At 45.9% G+C, this 12,775-nt stretch overlaps 3 protein-coding genes across 7 annotated transcripts in view; 1 reads left to right on the top strand and 2 right to left on the bottom strand.

Annotated features, from left to right (window-relative positions):
- The window catches only part of LOC125376710 (oxidoreductase NAD-binding domain-containing protein 1-like), a 31,507-nt gene that overhangs the window by 7,799 nt on the left and 10,933 nt on the right, over positions 1-12,775 (top strand). The window lies entirely within an intron of this gene.
- Positions 1-12,775, bottom strand: part of LOC125376359 — a 91,076-nt gene that overhangs the window by 69,147 nt on the left and 9,154 nt on the right. The window lies entirely within an intron of this gene.
- LOC125376533 (serine/threonine-protein phosphatase 6 regulatory ankyrin repeat subunit B-like) lies at positions 6,141-11,208 on the bottom strand. Its single transcript, XM_048388391.1, has 2 exons — positions 8,973-11,208; positions 6,141-8,582 (listed from the first exon to the last, which is right to left on the bottom strand). The coding sequence occupies exons 1-2, from the start codon at positions 11,199-11,201 to the stop codon at positions 7,050-7,052; spliced, it is 3,762 nt and encodes a 1,253-aa protein (XP_048244348.1). The 5' UTR covers positions 11,202-11,208; the 3' UTR covers positions 6,141-7,049.

The raw sequence follows: 12,775 nt of genomic DNA, 5'->3' as shown, positions 1-12,775 counted from the left end.
CCCTTTATTAACTGGGCCATCCCTTGAGTAATTGGGTCATCCCTTGAGTAACTGGGCCATCCCTTGAGTAACTGGGTCGTCCAGTGATTAATGGGCCATCCCTTGATTAACTGGGCCATCCCTTGAGAAACTGGGCAATCCCTTGAGTAACTGGGCCTTCCCTTGAGTAACTGGGCCATTCATTGAGCACTGGGCAATCCCTTGAGTAACTGGGCCTTCCCTTGAGTAACTGGGCCATCCCTTGATTAACTGGAGCATCCCTTGAGTAACTGGGCCATCCCTTGATTAGCTGGGCCATCCCTTGATTAACTGGGCCATCCGTTGAGTAACTGGGCCTTCCCTTGAGTAACTGGGCCATCCCTTGAGTAGCTGGGTCGTCCCTTGAGTAACTGGGTCCACCCTTGAGTAACTGGGTCATCCCATGATTTTACTGGGCCCAACCTTAAGTTACTGGGCCCAACCCTTTAGTAACTGGGCCATCCCTTGACTAACTTGGCCATCCCTTGAGTAACTGGACCATCCCTTGAGTACCTGGACCATCGCTTGATTAACCGGGCCATGCCCTTTAACTGGGCCATCCCTTGAGTAGCTGGGTCATCCCATGATTTTACTGGGCCCACCCCTGAGTATCTGGGCCATCCCTTGAGTTACTTGGTCATCCCTCGAGTAACAGGTTCATCCATTTAACTGGGCCCACCCTTGATTAACTGGACCATCCCTTTATTAACTGGGCCATCCCTTGAGTCACTAGGCCATCCCTTGAGTCACTAGGCCATCCCTTGATTAACTGGGCCATCCCTTGAGGAGCTGGGTCAACCCATGATTTTACTGGGCCCACCCCTGAATATGTGGACCATCCCCTGAGTTACTTGGTCATCCCTTGAGTAACTGGGCCATCCCTTGAGTACCTGGGCCATCGCTTGATTAACTGGACCATCCCTTGAGTAACTGGGCCATCCCTTTGACTGGGCCCACCCTTGAGTAACTGGGCTAAGCCTTGAGTAACTGGGCCAAGCCTTGAGTAACACAGTCAATCCTCGAGGAATTCTATACTTTATTTCATAGAAATACAACCCTGAATAACAATATCAGATCAAAAACAAAACCTCAGGTGTTTTCAAGAGGGGTAACATCTGGTTTTTGTTTTTGATACAAAGTTCCCTTTCCATAAAAAAGTCTATGTATTTGCAGATAAGTAATTAAAGAAGAGATTGGTGTGCAGGTGTTCAACCTATTTAATGATTTGTAACCAATCAGGATGAGGAAGTGTGCTGTAGATCCTACCGCACACATTAGCAAACCTTTTTCACGGTACTTTCCATAGCCCATAGTAGCGGTCCTACTAAATAGCATACAGGGGCCTCCGCGAGAAATCTCTCAATTGTTTCATGTCAGCTTTAAATGCAGGTTAAGTAGGACTTCTTTCAGTATCAATACTGAGTTTGTCCCAGGTATTGAGGGAATCAATGTTAAATGTTCTTTTGAAAGATGATGTTCCGTTTCTCAAATTATGACTGGATTTGTCGGATACATTTGTTGGAGTCAGTCAGATATACATGATGACCATTGATTATTAATTATCTTATTAATTATAATATGTAATGATGACCTTAACATACGTCTGAAATTACCATAAGATCTGCATTGTTGCACTGCATTATGGGCTGTCAGACGTCTGATGAAACCTCCCAGACAAATGCGGTCATTTCCAGATCCTCTTGGACCTTAAATACTATAACTCCCTGGTAGAAACATGGAATAACTGATATTAATCGATGAACAGAAGAGGGCATATGGTAACCAGCGCTGACATGATTAGGACTCGGAAGGCCACATTGGATGCCTGTGTTATCTGACGTGAAAGGAAAGATGGGTGGCACTTGAGAGTTGTGTCCCTTTGCAAGTCAAGCATCGAGCTCCTCATAGCGATAGCCTCTTCGCGGAGCTCTCTATACTATCTCCGCTACCAGTCAAAGCTCACCACTGTGATAGGTGGCTACAACCATGCTTGGAGTTGAACTCGCAGCTGACCCGACCATTATGTTTACAAACAAGTGACCTAACACCTAATACTCTTACCCCTGATAGAATCTAGAACCAATCTGATCAAACAAACAAAAAGGTAAATTCATTTGGTTGGTTAGTTTGTTGTTTAACGCCGCACTCAGCAATAGTCCAGCTAAATGACGGAGGTCTGTAAATAATTGTGTCTGGAACAGACAATCCAGTGATTAATGGTCAGTCGTGAATCTTTTTAAAATTCACTATGATGGCATTCCCAAAGACATACAGAAGTATAACCACTGCTACATTTGGGCTATGAGGGCAAGTTTCAAGATTCTTGCAATGGCCGCGCCCACACTGTTATCAGGAATGTTTCCGGGAGTGTAACGAAGGTGTCGCTCACTAAGGAGGAACTTGGTCAAGCCTGATCCTGGCCACCAATTTCTCACTTCTTCAGTCCAAGATGGATAGTGCAATAAAGAGGAATGATGAAATGACACGAAAATCACCTTTACTATTTATAAATCTAGTAGACCGCCTCCATGGTCTAGTGGTAGAGCGTCCGCCCAGAGACCGCCTCCGTGGTCTAGTGGTAGAGTGTCCGCCCAGAGACCGCCTCCGTGGTCTAGTGGTAAAGTGTCCACCTAGAGACCGCCTCCGTGGTCTAGTGGTAGAGTGTCCGCCCAGAGACCGCCTCAGTGGTCTAGTGGTAGAGTGTCCACCCAGAGACCGCCTCCGTGGTCTAGTGGTAAAGTGTCCACCTAGAGACCGCCTCCGTGGTCTAGTGGTAGAGTGTCCGCCCAGAGACCGCCTCAGTGGTCTAGTGGTAGAGTGTCCGCCCAGAGACCGCCTCCATGGTCTAGTGGTAGAGCGTCCGCCCAGAGACCGCCTCCGTGGTCTAGTGGTAGAGTGTCCGCCCAGAGACCGCCTCCGTTGTCTAGTGGTAGAGCGTCCGCCCAGAGACCGCCTCCGTGGTCTAGTGGTAGAGCGTCTGCCCAGAGAGTGGAAGGTATGGGGTTCAATACCCAGGTGCGTCATACCAAAAGACGTTAACAGATGGTACTTGTTGTTACCATGTCTGGCAATCAGCATAAAGGGGCTAAAACAAGGACTGGTCGGCTCGGAGTTAGTATACTGTGTCTGAGTGGGACATTCATGTTAAACTGCAGCATGGTATCTCAGTGAGCTATCACTATAAATCGGCATCAGTCCCGACTAGTACGCACGCACACACACACCAACATCGCTATATACCGGTAAGTGCAATATTCTGGGATGTGACTTTAAACCCAATTTCAGTACCTGCAAATCTAGTAAATATTGTGACACCATCAGTTCACCAATCGTCAGTGATTGCTGTTGAATGTAATTAAATAAGGTAACAAGTTACGGCATTTCATTATTTTACGTAACTGTCGGCTCGTGAAGAATGCTGATTCAGAAGAGACGTGTATGTTCTCCTTACTGAAGGAGGTCGGTGTCCAAGCTAAATCTGTCTATAAATGTGATTGAAGGGTTAAGTTTATTCTGGATTTGAAAGAAAAACTAGCAAAACCATCAACCTTCAAGGATGAATGAAGTTTATTACAAACTGAGCCAAAATTTACAATCACAATATATGTACAAAATTAGGACATTTCTACAATGCTAGCTGTCTGGCAATACATGAATGGTCAGTGTTAGCTCTTCGTATCAGAAAAAAATGGGAAGTTTGTAAAATCATCATTTCAACGATATTCCTGTCTATTGGAGACGAAAAGCTCCACCTCACTCTCATATTATATATTCAGATTGAATAATGGAAAAATAATTTTCTCTCAGAGAAAATTTGAGAAAACTGACTTAACTGTTAATATGGTGCCTCAGCAATGTCGCTCACCTCCATATGTAGGCAACAGGTTCAAATGTTGACAGCCACTTAAGAAATACTGTTGAAATATATACAGCATAAATACAAAATAAGCACAATGTATTGACTAAATGTTTACAGTGTTTCCAAGTCTGCAAGAATGAATGTTCTAGTGTAGAACATAGTTGCAATACACAATCAATAAATTTCCTTTAGAACACATAACACGCAGCTTAATCAGTGAGGATGTTTAACTGTTTGAAGATACTTGGCTAGTGTAGGATGTCCTCTCATCTGAGCTACACATTCAATGTCCTCATTACTGTCTGTTAGAAGTGTGAGGTCAGCTTTATGCTGCACAAGGAGGTCAACCACATCTTTATGTCCATGGAATACAGCTTTCATCACAGGTGTGTATCCTTCACTCCCTCTAATGTTGATGTTAGATGGAGACAGGACATGTTGTACTATAGCAGTGTTCCCCCCATGACAGGCAAGATGAAGTAAACTATCACCATCTGCATCCACCAGTGTGAGGTCAGCTTGGTTGGACACCAGGAGGTCAAACACACTTTGATGTCCACTGACAGCTGCCCTCATTGCTGCTGTCCTTCCATACTCCCCTCTGCTGTTGATGTTAGAAGGTGTCAGGACATGTTTTACAATAGCAGTGTTCCCACCCTCACAGGCAAGATGAAGTAAACTATCACCATCTGCATCCACCAGTGTGAGGTCAGCTTGGTTGGACACCAGGAGGTCAAACACACTTTGATGTCCACTGACAGCTGCCCTCATTGCTGCTGTCCTTCCATACTCCCCTCTGCTGTTGATGTTAGAAGGTGTCAGGACATGTTGTACTATAGCAGTGTTCCCACCATGACAGGCAAGATGAAGTAAACTATCACCATCTGCATCCACCAGTGTGAGGTCAGCTTGGTTGGACACCAGGAGGTCAAACACACTTTGATGTCCACTGACAGCTGCCCTCATTGCTGCTGTCCTTCCATACTGCCCTCTGCTGTTGATGTTAGAAGGTGTCAGGACATGTTGTACAATAGCAGTGTTCCCACCACGACAGGCAAGGTGAAGTAAACTATCACCAGATATAGACACCAGTGTGAGGTCAGCTTGGTTGGACACAAGGAGGTCAAACACACTTTGATGTCCAGTGACAGCTGCCTTCATTGCTGCTGTCCATCCATATCTGCCTCTACTGTTGATGTTAGATGGAGACAGGATATGTTGTACTATAGCAGTGTTCCCACCCTCACAGGCAAGATGAAGTAAACTATCACCATCTGCATCCACCAGTGTGAGGTCAGCTTGGCTGGACACAAGGAGGTCAAACAAACTTTGATGTCCATTGACAGCTGCCCTCATTGCTGCTGTCCTTCCATACTCCCCTCTGCTGTTGATGTTAGAAGGTGTCAGGACATGTTTTACAATAGCAGTGTTCCCCCCCTGACAGGCAAGATGAAGTAAACTATCACCATCTGCATCCACCAGTGTGAGGTCAGCTTGGTTGGACACTAGGAGGTCAAACACACTTTGATGTCCACTGACAGCTGCCTTCATTGCTGCTGTCCTTCCATACTCCCCTCTGCTGTTGATGTTAGATGGAGACAGGACATGTTTTACAATAGCAGTGTTCCCCCCATGACAGGCAAGATGAAATAAACTATCACCATCTGCATCCACCAGTGTGAGGTCAGCTTGGTTGGACACCAGGAGGTCAAACACACTTTGATGTCCACTGACAGCTGCCCTCATTGCTGCTGTCCTTCCATACTGCCCTCTGCTGTTGATGTTAGAAGGTGTCAGGACATGTTTTACAATAGCAGTGTTCCCACCCTCACAGGCAAGATGAAGTAAACTATCACCATCTGCATCCACCAGTGTGAGGTCAGCTTGGTTGGACACCAGGAGGTCAAACACACTTTGATGTCCACTGACAGCTGCCCTCATTGCTGCTGTCCTTCCATACTCCCCTCTGCTGTTGATGTTAGAAGGTGTCAGGACATGTTGTACTATAGCAGTGTTCCCACCATGACAGGCAAGATGAAGTAAACTATCACCATCTGCATCCACCAGTGTGAGGTCAGCTTGGTTGGACACCAGGAGGTCAAACACACTTTGATGTCCACTGACAGCTGCCCTCATTGCTGCTGTCCTTCCATACTGCCCTCTGCTGTTGATGTTAGAAGGTGTCAGGACATGTTGTACAATAGCAGTGTTCCCACCACGACAGGCAAGGTGAAGTAAACTATCACCAGATATAGACACCAGTGTGAGGTCAGCTTGGTTGGACACAAGGAAGTCAAACACACTTTGATGTCCAGTGACAGCTGCCTTCATTGCTGCTGTCCATCCATATCTGCCTCTACTGTTGATGTTAGATGGAGACAGGATATGTTGTACTATAGCAGTGTTCCCACCCTGACAGGCAAGATGAAGTAAACTATCACCATCTGCATCCACCAGTGTGAGGTCAGCTTGGCTGGACACAAGGAGGTCAAACAAACTTTGATGTCCATTGACAGCTGCCCTCATTGCTGCTGTCCTTCCATACTCCCCTCTGCTGTTGATGTTAGAAGGTGTCAGGGCATGTTTTACAATAGCAGTGTTCCCACCCTCACAGGCAAGATGAAGTAAACTATCACCATCTGCATCCACCAGTGTGAGGTCAGCTTGGTTGGACACTAGGAGGTCAAACACACTTTGATGTCCACTGACAGCTGCCTTCATTGCTGCTGTCCTTCCATACTGCCCTCTGCTGTTGATGTTAGAAGGTGTCAGGACATGTTTTACAATAGCAGTGTTCCCACCCTCACAGGCAAGATGAAGTAAACTATCACCATCTGCATCCACCAGTGTGAGGTCAGCTTGGTTGGACACTAGGAGGTCATACACACTTTGATGTCCACTGACAGCTGCCCTCATTGCTGCTGTCCTTCCATACTCCCCTCTGCTGTTGATGTTAGAAGGTGTCAGGACATGTTTACAATAGCAGTGTTCCCACCCTCACAGGCAAGATGAAGTAAACTATCACCATCTGCATCCACCAGTGTGAGGTCAGCTTGGTTGGACACCAGGAGGTCAAACACACTTTGATGTCCACTGACAGCTGCCCTCATTGCTGCTGTCCTTCCATACTCCCCTCTGCTGTTGATGCTAGAAGGTGTCAGGACATGTTGTACTATAGCGTGTTCCCACCATGACAGGCAAGATGAAGTAAACTATCACCAGATATAGACACCAGTGTGAGGTCAGCTTGGTTGGACACAAGGAGGTCAAACACACTTTGATGTCCAGTGACAGCTGCCTTCATTGCTGCTGTCCATCCATATCTGCCTCTACTGTTGATGTTAGATGGAGACAGGATATGTTGTACTATAGCAGTGTTCCCACCCTCACAGGCAAGATGAAGTAAACTATCACCATCTGCATCCACCAGTGTGAGGTCAGCTTGGCTGGACACAAGGAGGTCAAACAAACTTTGATGTCCATTGACAGCTGCCCTCATTGCTGCTGTCCTTCCATACTGCCCTCTGCTGTTGATGTTAGAAGGTGTCAGGGCATGTTTTACAATAGCAGTGTTCCCACCCTCACAGGCAAGATGAAGTAAACTATCACCATCTGCATCCACCAGTGTGAGGTCAGCTTGGTTGGACACTAGGAGGTCAAACACACTTTGATGTCCACTGACAGCTGCCTTCATTGCTGCTGTCCTTCCATAATGCCCTCTGCTGTTGATGTTAGAAGGTGTCAGGACATGTTTTACAATAGCAGTGTTCCCCCCCTGACAGGCAAGATGAAGTAAACTATCACCATCTGCATCCACCAGTGTGAGGTCAGCTTGGTTGGACACTAGGAGGTCAAACACACTTTGATGTCCACTGACAGCTGCCTTCATTGCTGCTGTCCTTCCATACTCCCCTCTGCTGTTGATGTTAGAAGGTGTGAGGACATGTTTTACAATAGCAGTGTTCCCACCACGACAGGCAAGATGAAGTAAACTATCACCATCTGCATCCACCAGTGTGAGGTCAGCTTGGTTGGACACCAGGAGGTCAAACACACTTTGATGTCCACTGACAGCTGCCTTCATTGCTGCTGTCCTTCCATACTGCCCTCTGCTCTTGATGTTAGAAGGTGTCAGGACATGTTTTACAATAGCAGTGTTCCCCCCCTGACAGGCAAGATGAAGTAAACTATCACCATCTGCATCCACCAGTGTGAGGTCAGCTTCGTTGGACACTAGGAGGTCAAACACACTTTGATGTCCACTGACAGCTGCCTTCATTGCTGCTGTCCTTCCATACTCCCCTCTGCTGTTGATGTTAGAAGGTGTGAGGACATGTTTTACAATAGCAGTGTTCCCACCACGACAGGCAAGATGAAGTAAACTATCACCATCTGCATCCACCAGTGTGAGGTCAGCTTGGTTGGACACTAGGAGGTCAAACACACTTTGATGTCCACTGACAGCTGCCTTCATTGTTGCTGTCCTTCCATACTGCCCTCTGCTCTTGATGTTAGAAGGTGTCAGGACATGTTTTACAATAGCAGTGTTCCCCCCCTGACAGGCAAGATGAAGTAAACTATCACTATCTGCATCCACCAGTGTGAGGTCAGCTTGGTTGGACACTAGGAGGTCAAACACACTTTGATGTCCACTGACAGCTGCCCTCATTGCTGCTGTCCTTCCATACTCCCCTCTGCTGTTGATGTTAGAAGGTGTCAAGACATGTTTTACAATAGCAGTGTTCCCACCACGACATGCAAGATGAAGTAAACTATCACCAGATATAGACACCAGTGTGAGGTCAGCTTGGTTGGACACAAGGAGGTCAAACACACTTTGATGTCCATTGACAGCTGCCTTCATTGCTGCTGTCCATCCATGCATCCCTCTGCTGTTGATGTTAGATGGAGACAGGACATGTTGTACTATAGCAGTGTTTCCACCCTGACAGGCAAGATGAAGTAAACTGTCACCAGATGTATCCACCAGTGTGAGGTCAGCTTGGTTGGACACAAGGAGGTCAAACACACTTTGATGTCCAGTGACAGCTGCCTTCATTGCTGCTGTCCATGCATATCTGCCTGTACTGTTGATGTTAGATGGAGACAGGACATGTTGTACTATAGCAGTGTTCCCACCCTGACAGGCAAGATGAAGTAAACTGTCACCAGATGTAGACACCAGTGTGAGGTCAGCTTGGTTGGACACAAGGAGGTCAAACACACTTTGATGTCCAGTGACAGCTGCCTTCATTGCTGCTGTCCATCCATGTCTGCCTCTACTGTTGATGTTAGATGAAGACAGGACATGTTGTACTATAGCAGTGTTCCCACCACGACAGGCAAGATGAAGTAAACTGTCACCATATGTATCCACCAGTGTGAGGTCAGCTTGGTTGGACACAAGGAGGTCAAACACACTTTGATGTCCCGTGACAGCTGCCTTCATTGCTGCTGTCCATCCATGTCTGCCTCTACTGTTGATGTTAGATGGAGACAGGACATGTTGTACTATAGCAGTGTTCCCACCACGACAGGCAAGATGAAGTAAACTATCACCATCTGCATCCACCAGTGTGAGGTCAGCTTGGTTGGACACTAGGAGGTCAAACACACTTTGATGTCCACTGACAGCTGCCTTCATTGTTGCTGTCCTTCCATACTGCCCTCTGCTCTTGATGTTAGAAGGTGTCAGGACATGTTTTACAATAGCAGTGTTCCCCCCCTGACAGGCAAGATGAAGTAAACTATCACCATCTGCATCCACCAGTGTGAGGTCAGCTTCGTTGGACACTAGGAGGTCAAACACACTTTGATGTCCACTGACAGCTGCCCTCATTGCTGCTGTCCTTCCATACTCCCCTCTGCTGTTGATGTTAGAAGGTGTCAGGACATGTTTTACAATAGCAGTGTTCCCACCACGACAGGCAAGATGAAGTAAACTATCACCAGATATAGACACCAGTGTGAGGTCAGCTTGGTTGGACACAAGGAGGTCAAACACACTTTGATGTCCATTGACAGCTGCCTTCATTGCTGCTGTCCATCCATGCATCCCTCTGCTGTTGATGTTAGATGGAGACAGGACATGTTGTACTATAGCAGTGTTTCCACCCTGACAGGCAAGATGAAGTAAACTGTCACCAGATGTATCCACCAGTGTGAGGTCAGCTTGGTTGGACACAAGGAGGTCAAACACACTTTGATGTCCAGTGACAGCTGCCTTCATTGCTGCTGTCCATGCATATCTGCCTGTACTGTTGATGTTAGATGGAGACAGGACATGTTGTAGTATAGCAGTGTTCCCACCCTGACAGGCAAGATGAAGTAAACTGTCACCAGATGTATCCACCAGTGTGAGGTCAGCTTGGTTGGACACAAGGAGGTCAAACACACTTTGATGTCCAGTGACAGCTGCCTTCATTGCTGCTGTCCATCCATGTCTGCCTCTACTGTTGATGTTAGATGAAGACAGGACATGTTGTACTATAGCAGTGTTCCCACCACGACAGGCAAGATGAAGTAAACTGTCACCATATGTATCCACCAGTGTGAGGTCAGCTTGGTTGGACACAAGGAGGTCAAACACACTTTGATGTCCACTGACAGCTGCCTTCATTGCTGCTGTCCATCCATGTCTGCCTCTACTGTTGATGTTAGATGAAGACAGGACATGTTGTACTATAGCAGTGTTCCCACCCTGACAGGCAAGATGAAGTAAACTGTCACCATATGTATCCACCAGTGTGAGGTCAGCTTGGTTGGACACAAGGAGGTCAAACACACTTTGATGTCCACTGACAGCTGCCTGCATCACTGCTGTCCATCCATACTCAACTCTGCTGTTGATGTTAGATGGAGACATGACATGTTGTACTATAGCAGTGTTCCCACCATGACAGGCAAGATGAAGTAAACTGTCACCAGATGTAGACACCAGTGTGAGGTCAGCTTGGTTGGACACAAGGAGGTCAAACACACTTTGATGTCCACTGACAGCTGCCATCATCACTGCTGTCCATCCATACTCATCTCTGCTGTTGATGTTAGATGGAGACATGACATGTTGTACTATAGCAGTGTTCCCACCACGACAGGCAAGATGAATAATTCCGATGCCATGTATATCTTTCACATTCAAATTTGATGTTGTCTGCAGTAACTTAAAACATCCCTCTGTTCCCGTGTGTGCTGCAACCATGACAGGGGTCCTGCCATTCACATCAACAGAGTTTATAACATTATTCCCAGGTTTCCTGGTTAACAGGACTTTCAGGGTTTTTTCCATTCCTGATTTACAGACAAGATGGAAGATGTTTTGCATTCCCTTGTCTATTGTGTTAATATCAGCGCCTTCCTGCAGCAGATACACTAGTATGTCAGAGCTGCCACTTTCAGCAGCTACCAACAAAAGTCTGTTCAGTGTCAACTGATGGTCATGTTTCTCACTCCTGCTGAACAGCCATTTCAGTGCTGTCATGTTGTTGCTTTGTGCACATCCTTGCATGGCCTCACTGATTTCTCCTTGAGTGAACTCTTCTCCAGTTGTGTGTTCTATATCTGTAAATAGACGTGCATTATGTCCAAGAACTGCCCAGTACAGGAGACCTTGTCCTTTCTCTTTCTTGTGAAACCAAAGATGTTTTGTCCGATCACAATGAAGTTTCTTGAGCAGCTTGAAAACTGTGGCGTCTTGTTTGAGAATTGGATGTGTCACTGATTTAGAAAACCGTCCTTGTTTAATAGACTGTGTAAACCTTGTGGTAAGTAGGTCATCATAATTCTCTGAGACATATATCAAATGGAGATGATCATCAACTTTGGTTTCTCCAACCTTGTCACCTTGTACCCTTTCAAACAGAAAGTCATCACTGCAGTGCTTCAAAACAAAGTTTGGACTGATATTGTACAAGGCACACGCACAAGCATCATAGATTGAAGAATGAGCAAAGCCAACAGTGTCTCCTCTTGTGAAGAATGTACCTCTCAAACCTTTAGCTGCTTTGTACATGCCTGAACGTGTAGCGTCAGACATCATCTGTAAAACAGTTTTGACCAGGCTGTCCATTTCCTTATCCTCACCTTCACTGTCTAACTTGCTCAGGTCCAATTTGTCTTCACACAGTAGCATCAGAACCAGAATGGCCGATCGGTCATTTCTCTCTTCAAGCAAATGCTTTAGCTCTAACCTGAGATAAAACAGTGGTTCCTTGAAAAATGATTTTGCATTTTTGTAGAAGGTTGAAAATTCAAAACAAAGTTTACAAATAAGAGGGAATCCAAAGATATTTGAACAGATTTCCAGCTCACTGTAATCAGGTATATGTTGCATGGAGCAGTCACCGAGAGCTTTCCTATGTCGTTCAAATATTGTCTTTTTCTCTTTGTCAGAAAGCCAGTATTTATCTTGTGTGGTTAAATCCATTACAGTTTGACCTTTGAACATTTTGAAACCCTCGTACTGCAGTTTTGCAAGTCCATCATGGAAGTTGTATGACTTTGATGTGAAGACAACACGAATATCTTTTGTTTGAAATTCTGGTTGACTCTGCACTTTCTTTCTGGATTTACCAACAGCATCACTATCTTTTGTTTGAAATTCTGGTTGACTCTGCACTTTCTTTCTGGATTTACCAACAGCATCACTAGCTTTTGTTTGAAATTCTGGTTGACTCTGCTCTTTGTTTCTGGATTTACCAACAGCATCAGTGCTTTCATGCATTTCTGACTGCAGCTTTTCCGCACTCCCCTTTTGTTCTAAATGGAGGAGAAGGTTGTTTAGAAAGGTTTTCACCTGTGATGTATTCGCAGATAATCCAACAGTACCAAACATGTCATCTACTATGAGGAATACTCTGGGGTGGCTACTAAGACACTGGTCTAAGTCAAACTTCTCAA

This window comes from Haliotis rufescens, unplaced genomic scaffold, assembly GCF_023055435.1.
Source record: "Haliotis rufescens isolate VD_foot unplaced genomic scaffold, xgHalRufe1.0.p SCAF_10, whole genome shotgun sequence".
NCBI lineage: Eukaryota > Metazoa > Mollusca > Gastropoda > Lepetellida > Haliotidae > Haliotis > Haliotis rufescens.
The sequence above is the reverse complement of the archived record's forward strand: the minus strand, read 5'-3'. Positions and strand labels throughout refer to the sequence as shown.

Bases quoted from the DNA above. Each gene is read 5' to 3' on its own strand.
- LOC125376533 (XM_048388391.1), bottom strand. From the start codon at position 11,201: ATGCAAAACATCTTCCATCTTGTCTGTAAATCAGGAATGGAAAAAACC. The intron at 8,583-8,972 runs ATCAACAGTACA...ACACCTTCTAAC, and splicing joins ATGTCCTGTCTCCATCTAAC to ATCAACAGCAGAGGGGAGTA.